The sequence below is a fragment of the Polyodon spathula genome, chromosome 5 (assembly GCF_017654505.1).
Source record: "Polyodon spathula isolate WHYD16114869_AA chromosome 5, ASM1765450v1, whole genome shotgun sequence".
Classification (NCBI taxonomy): domain Eukaryota; kingdom Metazoa; phylum Chordata; class Actinopteri; order Acipenseriformes; family Polyodontidae; genus Polyodon; species Polyodon spathula.
Window position 1 is genome coordinate 20,894,412 of NC_054538.1, and position 27,455 is coordinate 20,921,866.

The window sequence follows — 27,455 nt, forward strand, 5'->3', positions numbered from 1 at the left end:
TTTAAAAGCACCAAGACCCCGCATTACCACGATCAGAAAAGTATTGTGTGATCACCAAGTAGGACTTTTTTTTTTAAATCAACCAAAGTTTGCAGCATTTTTTTTTTTTTTTTTTTGAATACAGAAAGCCATTATAATTATAAATAAGGCTGGCCTTCATAGCCCTGTGAACTGGGAAAGCAGTGAAGTTGAGAAACCCAAAACCTCCTTAGCAGGAGCGCTGAACGTATGATGGGCAGGGTGAGTATTTAAGACCACGTTTGACTGATCATGAACATTGAAAAGCAATGCAATACATAAGGGGGACCATATTATGAAGCGTGTGCTGTGACAAAAGTAAATAGTCAGAGAGGAATAAAACATTAACGGTATGAAACTATAAATTAAGCACTCCGGACAATTACTGAAGTTTTTTGATGGTTTTAAAGTGTTAATGTAATTGCATTCCTCTCAGTAAATTTGCTTCAAAATATATCTCATAATACTGTATGATGCTCCTCATGGACTATTTTCTGCCTTCAGGAACCAGATGGTGCTTTATGACTGTGTGTAGGGCTTTAGGCTTGAGACTATTACAAGTATTATATTCATCGGTACAGGATGATTTAAAAAAATCGTTTTTCTTTTGCATGTCTAAAAAGGTAGACTCCAAAAGAGTTCCTACTAAAAAGAGGTCTTGTTTAATCGGAATAGAATAGTTGAATTATTAACCCTTTGCAATGCTGTAAACACATATTGTGAAATTTTGCCCAGGAGTAACAGATTGGCAAAGCCAATTTAGTTAGAGATATAAATATGCCAAAACGTCTGCAAACTGACAAGCAACAACCAATCAAAACAAAGCAATATCAGTGCTGAATTTATGTGCACGTTTAAATCACATTAATTGGCCAGGCAATGCAATTCACGAGCAGGAGTGGGACAGTTGTTTCCATTCATACTGCTCATTCCTTTGAAGATCAAAAGGAAGGATTCTGTCTTCCTAAGCTGCTGACCCATTGTCATTATTCCTAAAAAAAAAAAAAAAGCTGGCTACTGCCCAGCTCTTTGCTTATCAATTAACAGCAGTTACAGACACCGGGCAGCAAGAGGTCATTCCAGCCATGCGTGTCTTAGCTGGAGTAGAGCTGAGTGGAACAAACAGACAGACTTCTGCAGTGTACAAAAATAGAAAGAAAAAATGTTTTTTTTTGGATGTACACAAAAAGGTTTAAATCATTAGTATATATATATATATATATATAATATATGTATTAGTAGCCCTTCATATATATTATATATATATAATATAGTAATATAAATGTAGGGGTTACTGAGCTCTATTTAAGGTATCACACTCCACTTATTTCTCATAATGCCTTTTAATATCCAGTTAATGATTAGGAAGGAGATTGGCTGTCTGTGTTTACTGAATTGATTCTCTTTCCGTGTGGGTAAAACAACAAGCAACATGTGTAGTACAGCATAACGTATCATGCATGCTTTGTAGATATTTCATATATTAAGCAATTACATGGAAATCAGACAAACCTTCAAAACTTAATCCAAAGACTTAGAAAGGGAAAGAAATACAACCGAAAGTGAGGAAAAGAAAGACACAAAAAAATGTAAACATACTATTTTCGCTCTTCTTTGTAATGTCTGTGACTCTGCCTCCGTCTTAAATAAAACAAAGAATTAAAAAAATGTAATGAATAAATACAAAGATGAATAAAACAACAAAAAAGAGAAATAATTTTTTACAGTCCTGCATAACCTGCAGTTTGGTTAAAACATGTCTGTACAATGTACACAGTAAATATAAAATCCTTTGAAAACTTTGCAATGCTGCTGTGGAAACTAACAATGACAGAAATTATATGAGCCTCCCTGTTGCTTGGTTTAGATATCTGATGCTTGAACTGAGTAATTGAGGGCTCAACATTTTACATTAACCTGTTGTTCAAGAGCAAAGCAAAATATAAATTTAGTTGTCGCCAATTATTATTTTCTCCCCAATTTAGTCGTGTCCAATTATTTTTAGGCTTAGCTCACCGCTACCACCCCTGCGGTGACTCGGGAGGGGTGAAAATGAACACAAGCTGTCCTCCGAAGCATGTGCCATCAGCCGCCCGCACCTTTACACACTGCAGACCCACCATGCAGCCACCCAAACCTACAGCATCGGAGGACAACGCAGCTCTGGACAGCTTACAAGTAAGCCCGCAGGCACCCGGCCAGACCACAGGGGTTGCTGGTGCACGGTGAGCCGAGAACACTCAGGCCGACCTAGCCCTCCCTCCCCCCGGGCGGCGCTGGGCCAATTGTGCGCCACCCCCTAAGAACTCCCGGTCACGGTCAGCAGTGACATAGCCTGGATTCGAACTTCCGATCTCCAGGCTACAGGGCACATCCACGCGGAGCGCCTTTGCTGGATGCGCCACTCGAGAGCCCAAGAGCAAAATATAAATTGAATACCCTTGGTAAAGTCGAACAAACCCCTGCTGAACAGAATTGTTCCTCCCCTTTTGCTACATGAATAACTCCTAACTCCTTGGTGTAACAGACTCATCACTATGAGCAAACAGACAGTGGGGGGTATTAATTAAAAAGGCAAACAGAATGCTTGGGTATAGTCGCCTAGAGTACTTCAGAGGTCATGAGGAGGTTATATAACACACTGGTGAGTCCACACCTAAAATACTGTGATCAGTTCTGGCCACAGCATTACCAAAGGGCAAGGAGAGAATGGTCTTTGAGAGTCAAACTAATCCCAAGGTTTAAAAGAATGAGCTCATAAAAAAAAGGATGAGAAATTTCTTTAACCTTGAACAAAGAAGAATTAGGAGGTGGTGGACTCAACTGTCAACTTATTTTAAGGATAGGAGACATTTCTTTAGACAGTGTGCCGAGTATGGGATGGGTTACCAAGTGCATGCTGCATCATTGGGATAATTACAGACAAAGATTCCTCCATATACTCCCACATTCTCATGCTCTCAAGAACTATAGAAGCCCTTTTCTATAGAAAACTATAGAAGCAAGTTTCATCACAACTGAATCTGTGCTTCTCTAGATACCTGTAAACATTTAAAAGTATGACGCACAGAATGACACTAACACAACAGGCAAGGAAAAAAAATTCAAATCAAAGCTTTGCAACTACAGACAGCTTTAACTCTTTCCTTCTGGGATCGCTAGAGTACAGGGAACACATTGTACCAACCAGATGCACCGTAAATACTAGTGTCAAAACTACCTTGCAGTGACTGTACTTTTGGATGAAACCAAGACTTTACACCTGCACTTTATAGATTACACATTTCTGGGCCAGTAGAATAGTTCTACTTGTAACATGATCAAAAAATAAAAATAGCTTCTGCATAGACAGGATTTCGCACAAGTCCGGTATTCCTGTGTCAGTGCAAGAGTTTTTCCTGAAACAAAAAATTACCTGTCTGCATCTGTCACCAAAGCAAGCCGTCCATAATCCCAGGCAACCTTTCGCAAAATTGAAAACACAAACAGTAGAACCTAGAAAAGTGAGAAAAAAACAATTGTCTGCATGCATTTTGACAGCTTATAATAAATGAAATGCACATCAAGAATCCTGACATGCACTTCAGCCTTTAAGATCAAGGTTGCTGGAACTTGTACTAATAAAGTAATGCTTTTATTTTTTTACTTTTAAAAACCAGAGGGCAAAGTTAAGGCTGTAACTTTATATATCAGCTTCTGGTAAATGTGACGACATCATCATTCAGGCTGTAATCACTTTAAATAAGAACATTGTCTGGACAGTAACAGGGAGTGGAAATGTACCAGCCCCGCTCCTGACCCATGTTTCCCAATTTACACTCCAATCCAACAGATATTCATACTGTGCTAATGGCAAAACCAGTTGAATGATGTACCAGTTTTGTAGTCACTTTTTTCAGGGGGGAGGGTGTAAAATGAATAGCAAAAACCCACAAGTTATTTGAAAACTATAATATTGATTACCACTTCACACATTTCTAATTCAATATTTTTTATGTATTTCAGTATGGAACAATTATGTGACTGATACAAAGACACTTTGGAAGCAAGGAGTCTGTTCTGTGTTTTAATAAACAGTCCCAATACAGTACACTGTTGGAAACACACGCTTAATAGGGAGTCCGTTAGATAGTGTGAAACTTGTCTCTGCAAGTTTTTATTCCAACTGTACCCTAAAGTACTTTATTAGACCTTATTAGAAGCTCAATTGGTCCAATTAACTAAATTTAGGGTATGGTTAGAACAAAATCCAGGAGGGGCACCGGCCCTCCATGGCCTGAGTTGTGCACCACTGTTCTCAGACAATCATGTTGGTCAGTCATTATCCTTCAGAATGTTAACTTTCCTGGTGGCAGCTTAGAAGCTTAATGCAAACCAATGAAAAAATAAAAACACTAAATACTCAGATCAGGGATGGAAAGACTCCTCCTACTGCATAGAAGTTTCACCCATTTTAACATGTGCCACAGAATATAGGTAACAAGCTCAAGTGTGTTATTTAAACTCACAGTAAAACCAGCAATGAATCCAACAGCTACCCAATGGGTCTAATTTACATCCCTATATATAATAGCTTCATACGTCATTTTTATTGTTAATAGCATTATTACCCTCTGCACCCAGTTTCTTTCATTAAACCATGGTCAATTATCTGTGGTGCCTGCAGTGTTATTTCTTACACAGTCAGTAGCTGTACAGTTCACCCACCAGAAAGCACATGAAGTCCAGCGCCAGCACAGTGGGGACCCCTCCGAAGGGCAGGCCCTGCAACACAGTGCTGCGGATCCGAGCAGAGTAGCAGTAATCCCTGGAGGGGTTCGAACAGTTATTTGTGCACGCATCAGCCACTGCTGCCATTATCAAAATCAACAGAGGGATCATCTCTACTGCTTCATTGCTTTGTCTATATAAAAAAAAAAATAATAATAATAAAAAAGGGATAGGAAACAAAAGATCAATTAATGAACAACAAAAAAAAACTCCCATGCATTTGTAGTCATTGGGACAAACAAAAACAAAAAAAAAAAACCCTTCAAACAGTACCCCTCTCGTTACAAGTGAAAGTCCCTCTTTATAGTAAAGTTCTTTATATTTGCACATCTGTTTTTAAACGTTTGGATTTATGGATGACTAGAATAAGAAAACGGCAAATGAATAGATTATTGAAAATGTAAGACTTTTTCATTTGTCATTAGTTTATCAAATGAGGCGCTGGTATGATGTTAATGCATATTAAAATGATTGATTTACCATATGTGTTCACAAGATACACGCAAAAGGGTAAAACGACGAGTGTGAAATGCAGACTGACTGATATACAGACATTCTGAACAACTTACTCTGTTAAAATTAAGTTTTAGGACAACTGGAGAAGCAGTTTTCCAGATGTATGCAAAAATGTAATTGTGACATACAGACAAAATGTACGGACAGGCAGATACACACACACACCCAACCCCCAGAATACTCCAACACTTAACTTATGCTAAATAAGAACACCAAGTTTCATCAAAATAGAAAAGGTAGTTTTCCAGATGGAAAATGTGACAATATGTATATCCCCCTCTTGTAGAACTACATCCACTGCATCACACTTGTACACTTGGTACTGCTAAAACTGCAACAGTACTCTGCTTAGTGTTCCAAAGCATTACATCTTACAAAGAGGCTAGGGCTCAGCGAGTTCACTCTCTCAGATGTCACTAAAATGTATTCAGCCCCAAGAAAACAATAGCGGGCATTGAGTTTCATGTTGAGAATTGAGCCAGTCTGCTTCGTCGCTGGGAAACCGATGCCAAGCTGGTAGCAACAAGAAAACGGCTAGGCTCTAAAACGGACAAAGCTGCCAGTCATTCTTTTCCCCCCCATGGCAAGGTGACACCCTTGCTTTACAAACATGACAGAGACTGGCAGAACTAGATACACCCTGGCACTGTGCTAAAACATCTGCTTCTATATGGATTCCTGTACTGTCAAAGCGCTAACAGAGATACGTTTGTGATTTCCCCCCCCACCATTAATAATAAACAGTGGTATTGTGCTATAGCTCTCTATGATCATGTTTCTGTATTCATAACACACAAAAATGTTACCATACAAAAAAAAAAAAAAAAAGCCAAGGCTTGCTTATAAAACTGCTGCAAGGACTAATTTGAAAGATTCATAGCATAGTCTGGAATCCAAATTGCATTTAAATATAGTACTGTATTAAACATACAATAGGCATATGGCATACATTATTTAGATCAATGTTTCCATATTGCATAGCTGCAGTACAAGTTCCAAAATATAATAATGTACAGTACTGCACATCTGAATTGGGAAACTCATTTGTTTGGCTTTCGAGGTGCCTTGACAAAGACTACAGGTAGATTTTATTATTAAATAAAAACAGGCCTACATCGCAGAGTGTATATTATAAATATTAGACTACACCATAGGCCTATATTCATATTTACGGTAGTCAATTTTCAAATTTTTGGTAAGAAACAGCAGTAAATTCAAAATTAAAACCATCAGTAACATGAAAAAAAATGATTCACAAATGTAAGTTTGCCTTTGAACACCCTCAAATTTCATCACATATATACAGATTATTAACAGGTCCTTAACAAATAAAGTCATCAATCTGCTTTCTTAGTCATTTGCAAAACTTGTAACACACATGTCTGCCCTCCTCCACACATCCCCAGCAGGGATATGCATCCCCAGAGGCAAAGACTAATTATTTTTGTTATTTGCCAGATTAAAACATTTCTACCTTAAAATAGCCATCATGGCCTAAAGCTCCCCCCATGATAATGAAAATTGGAGAGAAGACAAGACGGAACCTTTATGAAAAGCTAGGAACGAGAGGAGACCATTCTGTCCAGCGGCTGTCTGTTTCCCCAACAGCGAATTGATCCCAGAACTGCATAAAGAAGACTTGAAGGACCCCTGTGAATGACCATTCCATAAACCCTCACCACCCTCAGTATGTAAAAGGGAATCAGCATTCCATAAATGCCTCACCATCCTCAGTATGTAAAAAATGCCTCCTACCCTCTGTTCTGAATCCATCTCTGACAAGGGGAGAGACAGGGTTGTTTTCATTGGGCTGTACACATTTACAGTAGAGCATGTCATATTCCCAACTTACAAGAGGATTGGCCAGCACTATCGGAAGGCGGGACCAAAACTAAATGCAGAATTTGACATACTAGCAGAACTCCACAGTAGGTGTGTCTTAGATTTGTTTCAATAGGCCATTTCACCATTTCACCATTTCACAGTATGAGCAAATTCTATTTGTTTTTATGACGTATTGTTACCCCTGTAGAGGTGTCTTAATCTAGGTATGATCTGGAAACAATGCACTGTAAAGTGCAAGGGTAGAAAGTCAATATCACCCTATATACTGTATCATTAAAAGGCGCAGCCTTCCAGCAAGCATACATTTTACAATACTGCACCATGTAAATCTAGGGCATTTCCATACAGATTTAATTTTATCCTAATCTAATGACATTTGCCTTGGAAAGCTACAAAATTCAATCCTCACAACGAGAGCAATATATCCCTGGTCGTCAAAATCAGTGCAGAGAAGCACGAAAAATAACAAAAAATTTATATATCAGGTTAAATCTAATTTTATTAAACTGAAAATATCTACTCTGTTACTGAATTTAAAAGAGCAAGTAGCAGGATTTCAAAAAATATATAGGTGTTACACGTCCCCACGTATTGCTACAACTGTTTATATAATGTACTTTAGAATAACTTCTCTTTTCATTGTTAACATCCCGACAGCTTTTTACACTTATAAACTCTAAAAGTCCGTTTTAAAGCTCTTTTCAAAACGGCCGCTCCACTGTGCACTCCACAGTAAGGATTATTGCCCCTATTGTCAAACAGTAACATATTAATAACGATGTGGTACGTAACAGAAAAGTCAGACCCCTCTTCCTGCAGTGCTTTAGGAGGACAGATCTCAAACCCCAGTGCTCTAGAACAGCCATTTCGTAAAGACCGTTGAAGCAGACTTAAACCTTTAGAAGTGTAAAAAGTTGTCAAGATGTTAACAATGGCAGGTATGTTATTTAAACAGCTGTAGCAACACGTGGGGACATGTAATGCTATAGTTTTCGGAACCCTGCTAGTTTAAATGATCCGAGGTAGGAAGCTGTGATTTATCCATGTCCTTGCAATTGCATGAAAGAATGCTAGACCTAATCTATTTATTGCTGAGCACCACAGCATGAATGTTCTACTGTATGATGATGTTCTACCTGCTGCCTCAGATGAGATGTGAAGGTCGCGAATATGGGTGACTAGCTACACTTCTCGAAAGGAGGATAAAGGGATTGACCCCAGCACCCTCTAACAAGACACCTCCGCAGCACGTGGACTAGGACTGCTCATTAAGACCCTAACCTGTGAAAAAAAAAAACACATTAAGTACTAATACATGTTTTATTTAACAAAAACTGGAAACCTAAACAGCTTTCATACAATACATGCACATTATTTTAGGAATTCCCATTGTTCTAATACAATACAGGTGCTTGATTTTAGATACAATGCTTTCAATGAGTTTGGCCACTGTTTGTAAATGGTTTAAAAATAAAAAAACACACCCCCCACCAACAACCTGTATTCAGCAGGCAGTTCAGGGCTATTGAATCACCTTCCCTGCTCTCCCATACTGATGAGTGGGTATGGGGAAAGTTAACAGCTGGCTTAAAAAGTGGCACAGCATATCTGGACTGCAGTACCCAAGTACGCCAAATAGAACAGGCCTTTGTTTGAACCACAACTTTTGTATTCAATTTGCATGGATTTCCCTGGCACAAGACTGCACTCCCTGCTCTACAGTACAGTATGTTTTTAAACTAATGCTGCAATGTTTCTCAACCCACTTCAGAGTGGAATTCAGATACCAGGAGGAGAGATCCACGAATTTTATTATTATCAAGGGTGACTTTGTACAGGTACTGTAGGAAGTAGCAAGGATATCTTAACTAAATATTCTTCTTGTCTGCACTCTGTCTGCCATTTTCTGTTTCAGTTTTCACATCCTGGGAATAATTTGAAGTTGACAGCACCCCTGGTGTCTCAATAGAGCTCTCAGAATCATGTCTAAACTCCAATGACTTCTTGAACCCATCAGGAGTGTAACCCTTAACCTACATTAGCAAAGACACCTCTTGACACGTCACACTCCTACCACATTTCTCTTTAATGTAAAACAAGCCACTTTCTAATTAAGAGGCAGATCAATCAAACAATTTAAAAAGAACACTATGTTCTCTAGAAGAACAAACCAGTGCTCATAAATGTAATATTCCCCCCGTTTAACAGCTGTCCTGCCCTTCGTGGTGAGAGTCTGAAGTTTGTACAAATGCCAGTTATGATCATGTTTCTCTATGTGGAAGACGATCTCAACAAATACCGATAGCATCATTTTTGGTTCAAAGGTTTTCCAACAAAAAATATTTAATTGATGCAAGTTATTAAAGTAAGAGGTCGAGTAATTTGTTTGTGCAGCTCCATACAGTTGCAGTTGGTGTACAGCACAGTACAAAATAAAAAAAACTAAAAAAAAAACTTGCTAAACAAAACAGAGGAGAAACACACACTGTTGTACACTAGAGTGTTTTAAATGCTTCAGACATTAATACGATTATAAAACACATATATGAAAACAGATGTTCAGACATGCATCATTCACCTTAACTCACAGCACACAGAGCTGCTGTCTAATGCTTGTCTGAGTGCTTGCAGTAACTAAAGAAGGGCGTATTGTATTTCACCAAGACCTTTCCCAGTTTGTATTAAAAAAACAAGTCCTGTCAACTTCTGCAGATCACACACACTTTGACAGAATGCACAAGTTGTTTCTCTTGTCTTACCGCTTCCATCCTCAAGCTCCACAAAACAAAAAATAGATTTGCATACCTTTCAGTAAATACTAACCACATTTTACACTTTATATTCTAGAATGTAATGGGCACCCACCCTATGATTTATAGAATGGCCTGGACCAGGGTCTGGATTACTTTCAAGGTCCTGAGGAGACCGATTACTAGTCAGCAGGCCCCACATTATATCCCAGAAAAGCTACAGTAGGCGCTGGCTGTTGTTCTAGGAAATGTACAAGGTGCTTACACATCTGTATAAAACTACAGCGTAGTTTATAAACACAAACGTCTTCACCAAATTTTGGGGTTACTACAGCGTCACCTCAATAAAACTGCAGGTCAAGTGTATTTAATTCCTGACATTGCCCAAAATATTTTGGAAGGGGGAAAAGGAATCTATGATGGAATAGCATGAAATGAAATAAAATGGATAAAGATTTGTATCATGGATAGGGCCACTGGTTAAAACACTGTGGAGGTGAAGCAAACCAGCAAGTTTGGTCCTAATTCCACACTTAATCAACGGTGGTATTTAGAGCTGAGGCTGTTCAGATCAACTGAATAGTATTTGGCCAGATGTAAACAGTCGATGGTCACTGGGCAACACATGTAAGGGAGCGGAATTGAGAAAAGTGGAATACAGCCATGTACTAATGCCATTGGTCACCAACATTAAGCACAAGGTGTCTGTATGATCCTGCAAATTTGAAGTCCCTGAGGTAACACTGCTGAATAAAAGTCACCGTCTAAAATAGTTTATGCAGTTAAAGCAACGACAGAGCCAGTAGCGGCATACTGGCAATTACTGTGCACATCCAGTAAGCTCCCCTCACAGGGACTTTTCAAATTATTACAGACCTCTCTGATCCTAATTATGAAATGTTCAACTAATTCTGCTTTACACAGGGGAGCAATCTGAAACATCCTCAGATTCGATAAACGTGTAAGACTGTTGATTCATTAGTGCTTAGACTATGCAGTACAACACTATCAAGTAGTACAGCAGACTGTGATCCAGTAACTTAATCTTGCACATGTTTGGCGAAGTTTGTGTATTAGATGCAAACAAATCATGATTCAGAACTTGTTACACTTTAACTAGTTGAGTTTGTGCAAACCAGACTTTTACACCAACATGATGAAAAGTAATAATACATGATAAAAACATTAAAATCACTGAAACAACAATAGCAAAAAAAATCTTTAGGCTTGACATACCACATTAGTCATAAAAGTGGCACAGTAAATACATTAGATATTCCATGATACAAATAAGTTAACTTTTTGCTTCTGCACTATTCAGTCGTGATGAAAAGTAAGCACAGGAAGGAGAGAGAGACAGAATTATATGAAAGTGGTGTAACATTTACTGTATCATACAGCAACATCCATATGATACTGAATACAGGTACTTCGGCACTCAAGTTTTCAGTTTCCCACTGATTTCAGATTTTATATAGTTAGGGTCTTTCTTATTAAAAACCCCACCCACAACAAACTAAACTAAATATACAAAAGAACATTAAGAATAATAATTTGTTGAGTTTCAACATGTGTGCTCCATACCCTTAACTGGGACTGCATGCATGGCAAGACAGGAAAGACAGGTAACCGTTTAGTGCTCGCATGGCAACCCTGTGTAAACAAAACATTATTCAACAGGTATTTCAATCACCTATACTAGTGTATCACATGTGCTAGAGGCAATACATCAGTTTCTATAACAAAATAGTCTAAAGATGATGCTATATTTCACCTTGCAGCTGTAAGTAACTGATATATGTAAAACCTTCCCATACACCGATATTTGGATTGGTTCAACTATTGAATGTTTTCTAGAGTAACAGAGTACTATACTTGAGGCATTGCTGGCAGAACTGAACATTGCCATCAACTACAGCAACAAAAAAACCTACAAGCAGCAAAACAAAACCACAATGAGCTAATGTTACAGCCCTCTGGAGTTTAACAGAATCTAATCTAATAAAATGTAAATCATCCTGCCACCATCATTGATGAAAAGACCACGCAACTCAGTCAGCTCCTACTCATTGAGAGGCTGTCTGTCCCCAATTAAGAGTGCAGCAGGATATTCTATAAGTGTTATGCCACGTGTACAGTTAAGCATTCCCTCAAGCTGCTAAATGATATGCCTTATGATGAATTACCTTGATGAGAGCCCTGTGGCTGGTCTTGAGTGCAAATGAAAAAATCCATCTACCGATCTCGTGAAGGAGTGACATTTACATTCCGTTCAGCATGAGGTGAGATCATCCGAGGAGGCCTGTCGACTGCTCTCAACAATCAACAAAGGCAGTCAAGACTTAGCCTGGCATTAACATACAGGAGCCAAGGAAGGTTTGTTTTAATGGAAGGATAGCAATATGATATAAAAAGGCTTTTGCCTAAAGTTTCCTGTCTGGAACATATTATAAAAGGGGATCCTTTTTCTCTAAACTATAGACAAACTATAGACGTTGATGGGATGCTTAATACCAAACCTAACCAAAAACATAACTTTAAGCTATTCTGGTTGCTTTTTTTTTTTTTTAAATTTTCACTCAAGGGTAGTTCGGACAAATAAATGAAGCACTGCGCATATCCCTGGTATTAGAGTGATTCGGTAATCTGCATCCAAGCATGTTACCTGTTGACACTCTCAGGCAAGAAGTAATGCTTTTAAAGACCACAGATGAGGCCTGCAAGGTTTTTACTGAGAACTATTCCGACATCTTTCCTGCTTTCGCAAAACCTGCAACAATTGCAATTGAGATACCTGTATCTTGTGAACCAGCAGAACTGTTTTTTAGTTGTCAGAACTTATGACAATTTCATGGAAGCTTCTGAGAATTATTAAGACTTTGACTTGGAAAGAGCACAAGTCACTTTTGACTTGGTGTGTGATGAGTCAAAGGGGTTTCGGTCTGCAATTCAGCCTCCCAACAGTAGAAGGCATCAAACCAACTCGGGACTTCCCTTACCAAGGTCTTGTGACCATGACAAAAGTCATCTTTTTGAGGGGTGGCACCTTGGTGAGGGGCGGAAGTACGAGTATGTAAATTCCAGCCACTGGAGTCAAGTGAAATTAAGGATACCGTCAGTTTGGGATTGGTGATCCACTGACTACCGGGGCGGGGTTTGCATACTAAAGGGAAGGTGCTACTGTGTTCGGGGTTGGTCCTAAGGAATAGAGGCAGGGGAAAAAAGGCTGGAGGGAAGTACGTGGGAGTTTGGACTGTGTCACGAACGGAGGCCTTACTAACTTGGCTCTTTTATGTTTTTACTCCTTTTTGTTTTATTTTTGGATGTAAGCAGAGCGCGAAGAGGACTAAGAGGCTTCCGTTCCTTTATTTTTGATTACTCCAGCACTCCCTCCCTCACATCCTTCTTTATTATTTTTCTTTTTTTTTCCCGTGTAATATTAAATAAAATTTTAATTTTTACACGTAAATCACTGTCTGGAAAATCCATTTTTACTCACACGCCTCACACGTGGTGTCAGAAGTGGGATATGGATCCAGCTACAGTTTTGGCGATGTTTAGGGAGCAGGAGGAGAAGCGAGAGGAGAGGGAAGCACGGCACCAGGAACAGCTCGCCCAGTTCTTTGGTCAGCTGGTAGAGAAAATCTCGACACCAGCGGCGGAAACAGCGGTTGCCCGGATGTTTTCTTCACAACCAAAGCTACAGAAGATGACTCCGGAAGATGATCCCGAGGCGTTCTTGGTCACCTTTGAGAGAGTGGCAGAAGCAGCAGGGTGGCCCAAGGAACACTGGGCCATGAAATTGGCACCCTGTTTGACAGGACAAGCGCAAGCAGCGTATAGAGCCTTGATGGCCTCGGAGGCCGCGGATTATATAAAAGTAAAAGAAGCCATTCTCTCACGCCTCGGGATCACGGAAGAAACATACCGGCGCCGTTTCCGGGAATACCAGCTGTCCAAGGGGGTGCGGCCCCGGGTTGCGGGACAGTATCTCCTGGATCAGTGCACCCGGTGGCTGCAACCGGAAGAAAACACACCCCAAGAACTGGTGCAGAAGATCGCTATAGAGCAGTTCGCCTCCATACTACCGCCAGGAAATCGGGAGTGGGTTAAAAGGAATCAACCTACCACTCTCGAGAAGGCCATCATCCTGGCGGAGGCTTATGAGGATGCGAATGAAGGCGCCGCCTCTGACCCCACTCCTGCGCCTAAACTAACCAGGACCAACCCATCAGTGAAGCCCAGAGGAGGTAACCAGACCTTCAGATCATGGAGGTCGAGGTTAGCCCCATCTTGGGCGAGGGGTTTTTTCTCTAACCTGTCAGTCACCGACTCACAGGACAAGCAAACCCCGTTGGTGCCTTCTACCCCAGTTTGTTACCGATGCAATGAGCCCGGACATATAGTCAGGGATTGTCCGATGATGGAGGTAGACCTGGCAAGAAGATCCTGGTTGGCAGTAACAGGTAAGAACACTGGGGAATGTTGGGAGGGCCCTTATCAATTAAGAGTACAGGTCGGGGATAAGAGTACTAATGCATTTGCAGACTCTGGGTGTGCACAAACATTGATTCGACAAGCTCTTTTGGAGGGGGTAACCTGGGAGCCACAGGGTAAAGTGGCTATCTCATGTATCCATGGAGAAACTCGGGTTTATACCACCACTAAAGTTAGACTTACTGTTGATGGTTACTCAGCTTACGTTAAAGTGGCTGTAGCGCAATGTTTACCATACCCTGTTCTCCTGGGAAGAGACTGGCTGTTTTTTTATCGTATTTTAGGTCGGGAAATGGTCTTAGTTTCTACCAGGGGACAATCTAAGCAACAGGAGAAAACAATTGGCGAGATTTTCCCCGTTACAATCCGACCTGTTTAACCCTAAAATCCGCCTGAGAAAAACAAAGAGCGAGCGCAGGGTGGAAAAATATGAGGGAACTCTGAGACGACAAGGGGAGGGGTCTGACTCAAAGGTAAACCAATCTTGTAAACGGCAGGGTAAAGGAGTAGGTGTTCAGTGTGACCGGGGCTGCGTGGCTGCGACTGATGTGGAAGGTCACATAATAAAAGACACTCCTCTCAGCGTACCTAATCATTGGGACCGAGATATTGACCTGGGCTATGAACAACAAAATGATCCCACATTACAGTATGCTTGGAAACAGGTTAGATATGTTGAGGGGAAGGATATGCAGGAAGGACAACCAGTGGTATTTCCGCATTTTTCTGTATCTGGGCACTTATTATATAGAATAACCCGGGCTCCCGGGACGGGACAGCTCGTAAAACAGTTATTGGTTCCTAGGCCTTTTCAGTCAGAAGTCATGAGATTGGCGCATGACATTCCATTTTCAGGTCATTTGGGAACTGAAAAGACTCAGGAACGAATTCTGGCCCGGTTTTTTTGGCCTGGGGTTTATGGTCTTGTGCGGAAGTATGTATCTGAGTGTCCGGAATGTCAATTAGCTGCCCCTAAGTTAGTTCGCCCCGCACCTCTGGTCTCACTGCCAATTATTGGAGTACCATTTGAGAGGATTGGTGTAGATTTAGTAGGCCCTCTGGAGGGAGCAGAGTCAGGATATCGGTATATTTTGGTAGTAGTGGACTACGCAACACGATATCCAGAAGCTGTTCCCTTACGCTCTATGAGTGCAGAAGTAGTAGCAAATGAATTGGTTAAAATATTTTCTAGGGTGGGAATCCCGAAAGAAATTCTCACTGATCAGGGCACTAATTTTATGTCAGACTGTATTCAGCAACTATCAGCAACTATACTAATTATTATGTTCAATTAGAACCTCAGTTTTTCAACCACAAAGCGGATGTACCTCTGTATTCAGCAATTATATAAATTATTGAAAATCCGTTCAATTAGAACCTCAGTTTTTCATCCTCAAACGGATGGGCTTGTTGAACGATTTAATCAGACTTTAAAAAGTATGTTGCACCGCTTTGTAGATCAGGAGAAACGTAATTGGGCTAAACTGCTTCCCTACTTGCTCTTTGCAGTTCGTGAGGTACCACAATCCTCAACAGGGTTCTCTCCGTTTGAGCTCTTGTACGGTCGGCAGCCGCGGGGTATCTTGGATCTCATAAGAGAAGGCTGGGAAGAACAGTCAAAAGACTCTAAAAATATAGTGAAATATGTATTACAGCTACGCGATCGCTTAGAATTAGTCGGTCGATTGGCACATGACAATCTCAAAGTGGCACAGCAGAAGCAGCAGCAAAGCTACAATAAAAATGCAAGAATTAGGAACTTTCGACCTGGAGACAAAGTATTGTTGTTGCTTCCCTCATCAGAATCTAAGTTGTTTGCTAAATGGCAGGGTCCCTTTGAGGTCATTCGAGCAATTGGAAAAGTTAATTATGAGATCCGACAGCCTGGGCGTCGGAAGGAAAATCAAATTTATCATGTTAATCTCCTCAAACCGTGGAAAGAACGGGAGGTCCATTTTATATCTCCCGAACAGGAGGGAGAGGACTATGGACCCTCAATTGAGCCAGTATCAGCAGCTGGGGTTCCGATGGGGGAACAATTAACTCCTGATCAACGCAAAGAGGTAAGCAATTTAATCAAAATGTTTGGTGATGTGTTTTCTAACGTGCCCGGAAGAACGCATTTGATCGAACATGCTATTATCACTCTGCCAGGTCTAAGAGTTAGACAGAGACCGTATCGCATTCCAGAGAGTCGGAGAGATTCTGTCCGGAGGGAGGTGGAGTGTATGTTGAAACTTGGGATAATTGAACCTTCCCGAAGTGAGTGGTGTAACCCAATTGTACCAATAGACAAACCAGATGGGTCACTACGGTTATGTATAGACTTTAGGAGGGTGAATGCTATCTCTAAGTTTGATGCATATCCCATGCCTCGGGTAGATGAACTCTTAGACAGGCTGGGGCGAGCTCGGTTTATTTCAACTTTGGATCTGACGAAAGGATACTGGCAAATTCCATTAGCAAAAGCCTCTCGTGAGAAAACGGCATTCTCAACCCCAGATGGTCTTTTTCAATTTTGTACTATGTCGTTCGGACTTCATGGAGCTCCCACAACTTTCCAGAGACTGATGGACAGGGTATTACAACCTCATCGAGAGTATGCAGCTGCATATATCGATGACGTAGTCATATACAGTTCTTCCTGGAAAGAACATTTGAGTAGATTAAAAGCCGTCCTACAGTCTCTGAGGAAGGCGGGGCTCACAGCGAACATGGCAAAGTGCGCTATTGGAAAAGAAGAAACAAAATATTTAGGTTTCATAATGGGTAAGGGTAGAGTGAAACCGTTGGTTTCAAAAGTCCAGGCTTTGTTGGATTCACCGGTACCTAACACGAAAACCCAGGTGAGATCACTGTTAGGGTTGGCTGGTTATTACCGCCGCTTTATTCCACACTTTTCCACTATAGCCGCCCCTTTCACTGATCTCACTAAAAAGAACACTCCAAATAAAATTAAGTGGAGTGCAGAGTGTCAGACAGCCTTTGAATCTATTAAAACTAATTTGAGTCAGGCCCCAGCATTAGTAAGCCCGGATTTCAGCCGAGAGTTCATCCTTCAGACAGATGCATCACAGACTGGTCTGGGGGCGGTTCTGTCCCAGGAAAAAAATGGTATAGAACACCCAATACTATATATTAGTCGGAAGTTACTGCCGAGAGAACAAAGGTACTCTGTGGTAGAGAAAGAATGCCTGGCAGTAAAATGGGCGGTGGAGTCCTTAAAATACTATCTTCTGGGACGACCCTTTGTACTCATCACAGATCATGCCCCTTTAAAGTGGTTAGACACAATGAAGGATTCAAACGCTAGGATTACGCAGTGGTACCTGGCGCTCCAACCCTTCGCCTTTCAAATAAGGTATCGTGCGGGTAAGTTACATCAAAATGCTGATTTTTTTTCCCGGGAGGGAGGGGAAAAGGAGGGGTTAGAGGTTTCCGAGTGTTCCTTCGGCTCCACTCTGAGGGGTGGGATATGTGATGAGTCAAAGGGGTTTCGGTCTGCAATTCAGCCTCCCAACAGTAGAAGGCATCAAACCAACTCGGGACTTCCCTTACCAAGGTCTTGTGACCATGACAAAAGTCATCTTTTTGAGGGGCGGCACCTTGGTGAGGGGCGGAAGTACGAGTATGTAAATTCCAGCCACTGGAGTCAAGTGAAATTAAGGATACCGTCAGTTTGGGATTGGTGATCCACTGACTACCGGGGCGGGGTTTGCATACTAAAGGGAAGGTGCTACTGTGTTCGGGGTTGGTCCTAAGGAATAGAGGCAGGGGAAAAAAGGCTGGAGGGAAGTACGTGGGAGTTTGGACTGTGTCACGAACGGAGGCCTTACTAACTTGGCTCTTTTATGTTTTTACTCCTTTTTGTTTTATTTTTGGATGTAAGCAGAGCGCGAAGAGGACTAAGAGGCTTCCGTTCCTTTATTTTTGATTACTCCAGCACTCCCTCCCTCACATCCTTCTTTATTATTTTTTCCGTGTAATATTAAATAAAATTTTAATTTTTACACGTAAATCACTGTCTGGAAAATCCATTTTTACTCACACGCCTCACATGGTGGTAAAAGGAAAATTTAAGAACTTTTAAACATCAAAACTGTACTTAGTTATGATGTTGACAGGTGTTATGTCATGTAAGGGGGATTTTCAAAAGAAAACGTTTCATGGTAAGCTTGTCTTTATGTCTATTTCTACTAACATTATTTATACTGTGTACTGTTTTGCATTTTAACTTCATTAATCTGAAATACACTGGAAGATAATACAACTTTTGATGCACTATGTAAAAACACAGCTGTTATGGTTGAAAACGCAGATTTTGAGATGGTAGGCTAGCTTGACATCTCCATCTCGTTAAATGGTCATGCAAATTAGTTGTGTTACTTGAGTATCCCAAACATTGCTTTATTTACTTTTCTTTCTTGCTGTCTTACCTTAGAAAATAATTGTCAAACATCGAAAGGCATTGTAGCTTGGTCAATACAGTGTCTATAATTCTAGCACAACGCTCTAACTTGCTCTGTTACTTTGAAGACTCCTGCACAGATCCAATTCCATTAGTAAACACTCACAGGGTCCAGGGCAGGGGGGGAGAAGGGGAGCTCAAATCGCATGCAGATTCAGCTAGTCAGACCTGAGGGGAGCAGAGAAGTCCGACCCATCCCGGATCCAGTGGGATGGCGAACGGGAGGACCTCTTCGGACTGGGGTTGGTGCCTTGTCTGCGGGAAGTTCAGGCACAAAGTTGGGTGCTGCCCCTTGCAGGAGGCAGAGGAGGTGTCTGCCTGCCCAAAAATTAAAGCGGAGGAAGGGCAGCCGATCCCGAAAGCAAGCAAGGGGGCCGGTGCCGTCTCAAGCGTCAGATGGAGGAGCTGCCTGTCCAAGTGTCAGCAGAGGGAGGAGCTGCCCGCCCGAGTGTCAGGAGAGGGAGGAGCTGCCGCCGCTGGAATACCCAGCACCCCTGCCAGCTACACAGACGGCTGGGAAGACTACCAGAGTGTTTGGGACATCCCGTAGGGCAACAGTTTGTGCACAGTTTGCGGTTAGACTGTTTTCGTAAATAACGCTGTAGTTATTTTATTAATTCTTATTTCAACCGAACTATACAAGTTGTACCGAGTTTGTACAGTACCGTATACTGTAATTGATTCATTCACTGCAGCTCTTTCAACTGTTTTCATAACCGTTCTAACTACAAAATAAACTTAAGTAAATACTGTAATATGTCTGAGTTCTGTTAACTCGACACCTTGGATAAGTCAACACTAAATGGCATCCCGTGGGACGTCAAGTTAACAGAGTTTGACTACGTATGCATGTATGTGTATGATTATTAATGCATTTCGCACGTAAATAGATCTTTTAGCAACCGACAGAATATAGCGAAAAAGAATCCATGTTTCAGTGTTGACACTTTAAATAAGTTATATTTACATATCATCATTTTACTATTTAAAAAAAAACACTGCGTCTGAGTAATGAGTACCTTTGTGCCATGTCTGCAAAATAATGCATTTACCATAGATACTATGTTAAACATAGATTTAAATTTATAAAATATGCAAACAATTGTGTTATTAGTGCATTCTCGCTTTCTCTTTTTTTAAGGAAGAGGCGAAAAAAGCTAGCCTAGGGTTTAACATGTTGTGTGATTTTAATTGAATTCATGTCCTATGTATCATTCAGAAACCTGGTGAAGAAAAATATTTTGTGTTCCATTTTATAGGGCATTTTATCTGGACAAGTGCTCTCAGATACAAAACTACAACTCAAGGGGGATGACAGACTACAGTACATTCAACATCAAGGACAACTGCAAAAGCAGCATATATATTTTGATGTCCTATTTAATTGCGTTCTTAAGAAAAATGTAGACAGATTACTTGAAAAAACAAATAGCAATTGGTACTGTGTAACTATAACACTATGTAACACAATTTTTGTTCCTGGGTAGTAAGTGTTATTTTCCTAACATGGCTATTATTCCCCACAAACTTTGCTTTTGTGATCAGGACAGTGATATTTCAAAATATCACTATTTCCAATGAGAAAATGGGCAAATGTGTGTCTTTTCATTCACATAAAGTCAGAAAAAAACAACATATGAATCCAAATTAACATATATTTATACTAAAGTAATACAAAGATGACTATAAAAGATTTCGAAGTGAGTATTTTTTCGAGATTTACAATTATACTGTTTTTTTTACACAGTGTAATAGCTACTCAAAAAGGAAGCCGCAGAATTTGCTTCGAAGAAGTATAATTTTATTTATATAAACAATTTAGTTTCTGGTGTATACATTGTATATTTCTAACTTTTTTCATCTGACACGTTTGTTTGTTGTTTTTGTCCTGTAAAGTGCTTCGAGACACACCTGCATGAAGGGTGCTATACAAAAAAAACTTTGTTTTATTTTTATTTTATTTGATTTAAAAACGGGATATCTTTAGCAAATCATATTTTTAAAACCTTCTTCCGGTACGGCCCTGATGCAGCTCAGTTATACAGTGGAAGAGAGGCATAATTTGATCAATAAAAGCATGACAATATTTAGCTGTCTAAAAGCATTTTTTTCACCACAGATCAAGGTTACAGTTAAAAGATTTGTTTCTCAATTCCACTGGCTACCACCCAGGTTATACTGTTGGGGGGGGGGGGGGGGGGGGGGGGGGGGGGGGGGGGGGGGGGGGCGATTGTTCATGGACTTCAAGGTAAAATATTTGTATTAAATACTGGAGATACATTAACGGCCTGCTGTACTGTACTGTATATATTTAAGCTTGAACATGGGTGATTCTCCCTCCTGAAGCTTTGCCCAGCCCTGGCATTATGTTCCTGTCTCCGGTCACAATACTGTAGATGAGCATTCCATTGGTTCTAACAGAAGCTCCAGCCCCACATTGAGCAGTGAGTCATTGATTCCACATTAAGATGTTTACAGTTGTCAAGGCTTAGTTGAAACCCGAATCAGGTTCTTAAAAGGTGGTCACAATGCAAATTGGTGACAAGTTACTGATCACCCATTAAAATAATTTTTAAAAATTGTTACAGTAACTGTACGACTTTAATGATTGCTTTGAAAGTGTCTTAAGGGCATACTCTTTTTTTTTTTTTTGTATTTCTTGTTTAATTGTCTATTGGGTATGTTGTGGGATTACTGTTGTTTCTGCCTTGACCATTATTTGCCATGGTTACTGGACTCCTCCAGGGCTGCCTGTGATATACAGCACTGTGCTGTGCACTGAAGCCCCCAGGTGAGGCATTGTGCCCCTATGTCAGGGAAACACTGACATGCTTCCCTTTATCAGCGAGATGCTTTGGAACTTACAAGGTCTAAATATTAGGAAAATGTGGATGGTATAATCAAGAGTTGTAACAGATCTGTTTTTTGTTTTATCAAATAGAAGATGCATTTAAACAAAAACAAAAGAAAAAGCCGAGCTAATATTATTTTAAGCATTTGGAATGCTGTCAAACGGCAGTAAAATTCCAGGTAAAATGGCCACACACCTTTTTGTCACAATTCTCAGGATTCCGATGAACTTCAAGTACTTCCTTGGGGCACCTAAACCGTTAACAGGATCATCCCAAACTAATGCTAAAAATGTAACAGAACAAGGAAACATGTGTTCCTTTAACATTTCTCTACCTCCCACACTCATACCAAGCATTGGCCAAGCCCACTGAATATAAATTACTGTTACCATCACCTGGACCCAATGTACATTAACTAAATCAAAAACTAGTGCATGTAAACCTCAACCTTCCACATTTGCTGAAATTTGAAGCCATTTACTTTTTGAATAATCCTTTTAAAGTATTTATAGAATAAGTCTGCGATAGCTGCTTTAAAATTATTGGATTCCTTTCAGCAACATATTGTACAGCAGAAAACTCCAGTCTTGTATTGCCGAGACCCGAGTCACCTTACACAGGTGCTTCACTGGCACAGCTTCTCCACCCCCACTGCCTTGTCTACCCCAACCATTCCTCACACCCCCAAACTAACATGCCTGTGCAGAAAGAGCATAAACAGCAGTGCCATGAGAATTATGACTCTCTCCGGAAAATTCTCTTTGTCCTTTTCCATCAGGAGTTGTGTTTCCATGCTACAAGGTTTTAACAGGGGAAGTTTACATGTAATCCGTACATCTGTCTCCAAAAAGAGTAAACAATGTAAACATTGTATTCCATCAGAATGTGCCAATTAAATGGGAACTGGAAAAACACTAAGTTAGCTATATGGACACGTGAGAACCATCTTGAAACACCCAAATCAGTGAAGTCCTGAGACAACGGTCAGCCGAAGCCAAGGTCGAGACCACAGTCACGTCCTTGAGGCCGAGATATTGATACAGTATATTGACGATCAACGTGGTGAAATCACTGCTTTATAATAAGTTGCTGACTGAACAAGACTGATTTGGCCTTGAAACACATCCCCATCATATACTCTTTGTGTCGATCGCAGCAAGATTCAGCCATCCTTGTGACTCCAACTCCTATTATAAAGCAGATCAGGAGGTTTTCGGAGCCAGTCTGTGTTTATCTGTACAGGAATAGTAAATTCAGAATCCCACTGCTGTATTTGAATATTACTGTAAGCAGATAAATCGATGATGACAGACAGCTAGCTAATTGGCCCAGTTTTATCCCGACAGCTTTGAAAGCCAGCACCTCTTCTCAGCAGATTAATGAAACATATTAACCCAAGCTGTCACTACATTCTGTTTACTTCACACCAGTGAAACAAGCTTTATTAAAAAATGTGCTGTGTTTTTGTTGTGTATGAATTAAACAAAAAAAAAAAAGGAATAAAGCATATTCAGGAACTTATTTTGCACCTTTCTGTACACATTCAGCAATTCAAACACTGTATTTTGCTTTCCAGTATTTCTGGTCGAACACTTGCATGACTTCCACAGTCACTGTGCATTACGGTCAGGAGGAAATCATTGGTAGGCATAACACTTCAGGCTTTTTCTGAATTGACATGCCAACAACTCAAATATTTTATTTCAGTAATTTATGGCCCACAGCTCAAAAATGTTAAACAAATGTCACAGCCTTTACAGTATATTTAGGAGATTATGGTATGTTACAAGGTAATAATGGAACTTCAGAGTCAGTAAAACCTGAGATCATTGTCCTCTGAGAACTTTTAAGAGCAGGGCTCGAGCATCCATGAAAACGGAAGTAATTAAATTTTCATTTTGTTACCGAGTAATAACGGAATGGCCGACCACCATAGAAAACAGTGGGAAAGCAGTGTCTGGTTGTATAATTTATTTGGACATATTTCTAACAAGTGTGTATTCTTGTACAGTAGTCATCACATAATCGCTTATGCATGTACTTGTTTATTTCTGTTTCATTATCAGAACATAGCCTACACATACTTCTACCAACTCAAAATAAAGTCCACTGTTTTTAGGATCTTATGTCCAGTAATTTAATTAAAAGCAAAGATCAGTGTAGTACAAAAAAGTACTGCTATATGTACTGTAAGCCCACGGCACTAAATGTTTGACGAGTACAATACCAAGTCTTAACTTGTTTGCCTTCCCTGTGTTTAACAGAAGGGTGGGTCCACTCTTCCTCTCTCCAAATACAGCATAGTAGTTCTATAGCGTCAAACCGGAAGTTATCTGTATCAGTTAGGGTGGGAATTTCAAATAAAAATATTATTATTACAGAGTACTGGAGCACTAAAATAAATCCAGTACTTGAGTGCAAGAATGTTGGTCGATTTTAGGCACAGAAACTTGTCGGACATTGATTTTCCTTTTGTTATTATGCTGGCATGAACAACGGATTGCAATACACAAAATACGCACTATAGGCAAGCAAGTACTTGAGTACTCCAACTCATACCGAGTACATAACGGGACGGCAGCTGGTTTGTGGTTCCTATTTCACAAGTGCACAAAACCGCAGAGAAAGACAGAGTCACCAAGCCTTTGTCTTACCATCATCCAGGCAAGCGTGGACTCAGGTTGTAGAAAAAAATTAATTTAAAAAATAAATAAATAAATAAACAAACAAACAAACAAACTGTCCATTCCAAAATTGCATGATGACTACAGGAGCACTTCTGAAGTAACAGCTAAAACATGTGACATCAGTACTGTCACATCAGCTACTACATCCCTGTTTGTGATATATTGTACCAGTATCAGCCTTACATTTCACACTGTATAACAAATTGATGATTTTACTGTATGCTCGTTGGTCAAAATTAAAGTTTCACTTGCAGGTTTTTTTTTATTATTATTTATTTATTTATTTTTAACACCCTCACACCTCAGGTATTAGAAAAGTATTTTCATAACGGAGAGACGGGCGAACAATATTATACATACACACACACACCAACACGGCCACACACCACACCTACAAAACACATAAAATAACCTAATATCATATTAACGGTAGTTAGAGTCTAATATTGTATCGTTTAATATATTATATATAATAATTATTCCCCGTTCACAAAGTTCCATTAATGATTCTCTCCCATGTCAACAAAATCAGGGGTAGTTGTTCAATATCTGAAGCAGAAGATGATATAGGCTAAATCAAGATACTGTACCTTCCAACACAGAGGAAATCCAATAACCCCCACTAGACAGGAATTATTTCAAAATATAGAAGAGGTATTTTTTTCATATTGGAACGGTTTGACTTTATTGTGAAAAATGCCAGCATATCTCAGAAGCAAACAGGTAGCAAATTGCCAATGTTAAGCAAACATTTTTCAAGAAAGGGTCTTTTAACAAATGTGTGCAAAAGCCTTAAATTGATTGTTTACTGTACCACTAAGGGAGTCCAGTAAATAAACTCAATCATCCACCTCAAGGTATTTGGTTTGCACAACAAAATGTGATGACCCAGCAACAACATGTGCATGCTTGAGGTTAGATATTGTACTGAATGGTGGAACAAAATACATTCTTGTAGTACTGCAGCAGGCATATACATTGTGTTGATCAGCAAATTAGAAACGCAAATAATTAAACCAAAAGTCATGGAATTCTAACTTTTGCTTTCAGTTTGTCCTTTGCTGACTGTCACGCCAATTCATTTACAGTATAGCTTACATAAGGCTCAAATGCACAAGTCGTATTTTTGTATAATCCATCATAAGGGTTATGAAAAAAAAAAAAAAAACTAGGTGACAAATACATAAATAAGAGTAGAGCAATACATATTAAGAAAATATTTTAAACATGACTATCTCGCACATACCGTTGACTTAATCATCCTTTAATTAATGTAGCTCCTCGGCCCATTTGTTACTGTTTGCAGACTTTCACTTAGCCAATAGATAAATGTCTGTTGTGATCAATCAAGATTTATATCTATCACTCTCCCACTGTAGGGTTCTAAATTGGCAACAAAAAGGGCAAGGTCAAAATGGCCTTCAGGTCAATACATTTGTAGTGGGCATCAAGGCAACTAAATTGAAGTCAAGGCAAGGCCAAAGTGTAGGATGTATCATTTTGATTGGGATTCATATATAAAGCTAATTATTGGCCAGAGAAAGAAACAGTTTAATTTAATAACCATTTATTTGTTCAGAAAATGCTGTGTTTTTTTTGTCAACCAGCAGTCCAGATTTAAGTCTGCAAGGGCATAGCTCCCTGCACTTAAGCCAAGCATTCAGTTTCAGCACTAATCCACAGGACTGTTTTTGTTCAATTTTATAGCATATTCTACTCAGTTTAACATACTAAATCTCATTCCACTATGCAACATACAAATTGCCATAAAACTTTTTTTTAATCAAAAGATGTACAAATAATTATAATAAACACAAATACAGCCTGCCGTTTCGTTTTAGTTTTGGTAAAAATGAAGAAATTTAAGTTAGTTATAGTAAAACTTTTTTAAACTTGAAAAAAAAAAAAAATAATAATTTCTAAACTGACCTGAAAAAATGATCAAGTTTGCCCAATTTCTTTTGCAGATTGTGCAAGGCAGTTACTTTCTCTTTTCTGAAATGGCATTTTTACATACTGTAGAAATCCATGTGCTTGAAAGGGTAATCATGCGATCACGTTTACATCCAAACACTTCCTAATACAGGCATCTCTAGGTGCTGTAGCTGAAAGGGCACTGCGGCCATAATGGCCATGAATAGACATACATTTTGAGGACATTGCGGCAATTGAGAAGGGCACCCACAGCCATTACTGCATGGCCAGCATTAATTTCAAGCCCTGCCACTGAACAAGACTAGTTTGACATGGTCCGGATGTGCACAGGTTAGTATGTGCTGTACAGCTAGGCTGACGCAGGGCAGGAATTAACAATGCCAGACTTCTGAGCAGGGCGTTTGATCTCTCACTCAGTCATGAATCGGATCACATGAATTTCTGTTCTCGTGGAGATTAATGGTGCACACAAGGTTGAGTCTTTAACTGAAGTAATTTAACATAATTACTCATCAGCTTGCGAGCAGCACAATATTGTCCTGTGTGCAGGAAAAACAACAAGATCTAGCTGTGAATGGGTACTGTAGATTTGTCTTGCCATCTAATGCTTGGTACATTACAATAGCTTTACTTTAATAGGACAATAGCATTCATGAAACCTACAGAACACCGTGCACTGTAACTGCATTCATAATCCTTTGTAAGGAGTTTATACTGTGTAGCTAGTCTTTCTGAAGGCATTACTGATGACACTGTACATAATGTCCTAAAGCAGGGAGCATGAAACCATCTTTGCTCTTTTCTGTATGTGGTTTATCTATAAAAGAATCTGACAATTTTAACACTGCCAGCTATTCATATTGTACTTATGAATTTGGAGTTAAAGGAGTGGATAGAATCCCTCTTCCCCACCTGTGTATGAACTGCTGTCCAGTACCTGCACATCATAAGCTATTACTGACAAAACCCGGATGATTTAAAAAAAAAAAAAAAAAGCAGCCAAGGACTCGAATACACAATAAAGTAAGAATATGTACCAAATGCATCGTGTATTTGGAACAGCTTACCGTCGCACTTTCTTCACCTCCAGTACAGATTCTACAACTATTATATTGAT

The 27,455-nt window shown here is 39.8% G+C and overlaps 1 protein-coding gene across 2 annotated transcripts in view; it reads right to left on the reverse strand.

The window, feature by feature from the left end:
* The window catches only part of tmem63ba (transmembrane protein 63Ba), a 73,442-nt gene that overhangs the window by 36,208 nt on the left and 9,779 nt on the right, over positions 1-27,455 (reverse strand). The window contains exons 2-4 of one of the 2 annotated variants that reach the window (XM_041250039.1): positions 4,726-4,921; positions 3,434-3,513; positions 1,618-1,659 (exon numbers count right to left, since the gene is read on the reverse strand). In XM_041250039.1, coding sequence (XP_041105973.1) covers positions 1,618-1,659; positions 3,434-3,513; positions 4,726-4,899 — 296 coding nt within the window. In that variant the 5' untranslated portion in view covers positions 4,900-4,921. The remainder of the gene's footprint in view (positions 1-1,617; positions 1,660-3,433; positions 3,514-4,725; positions 4,922-27,455) is intronic. The other variant, XM_041250040.1, reaches the window with a different exon arrangement.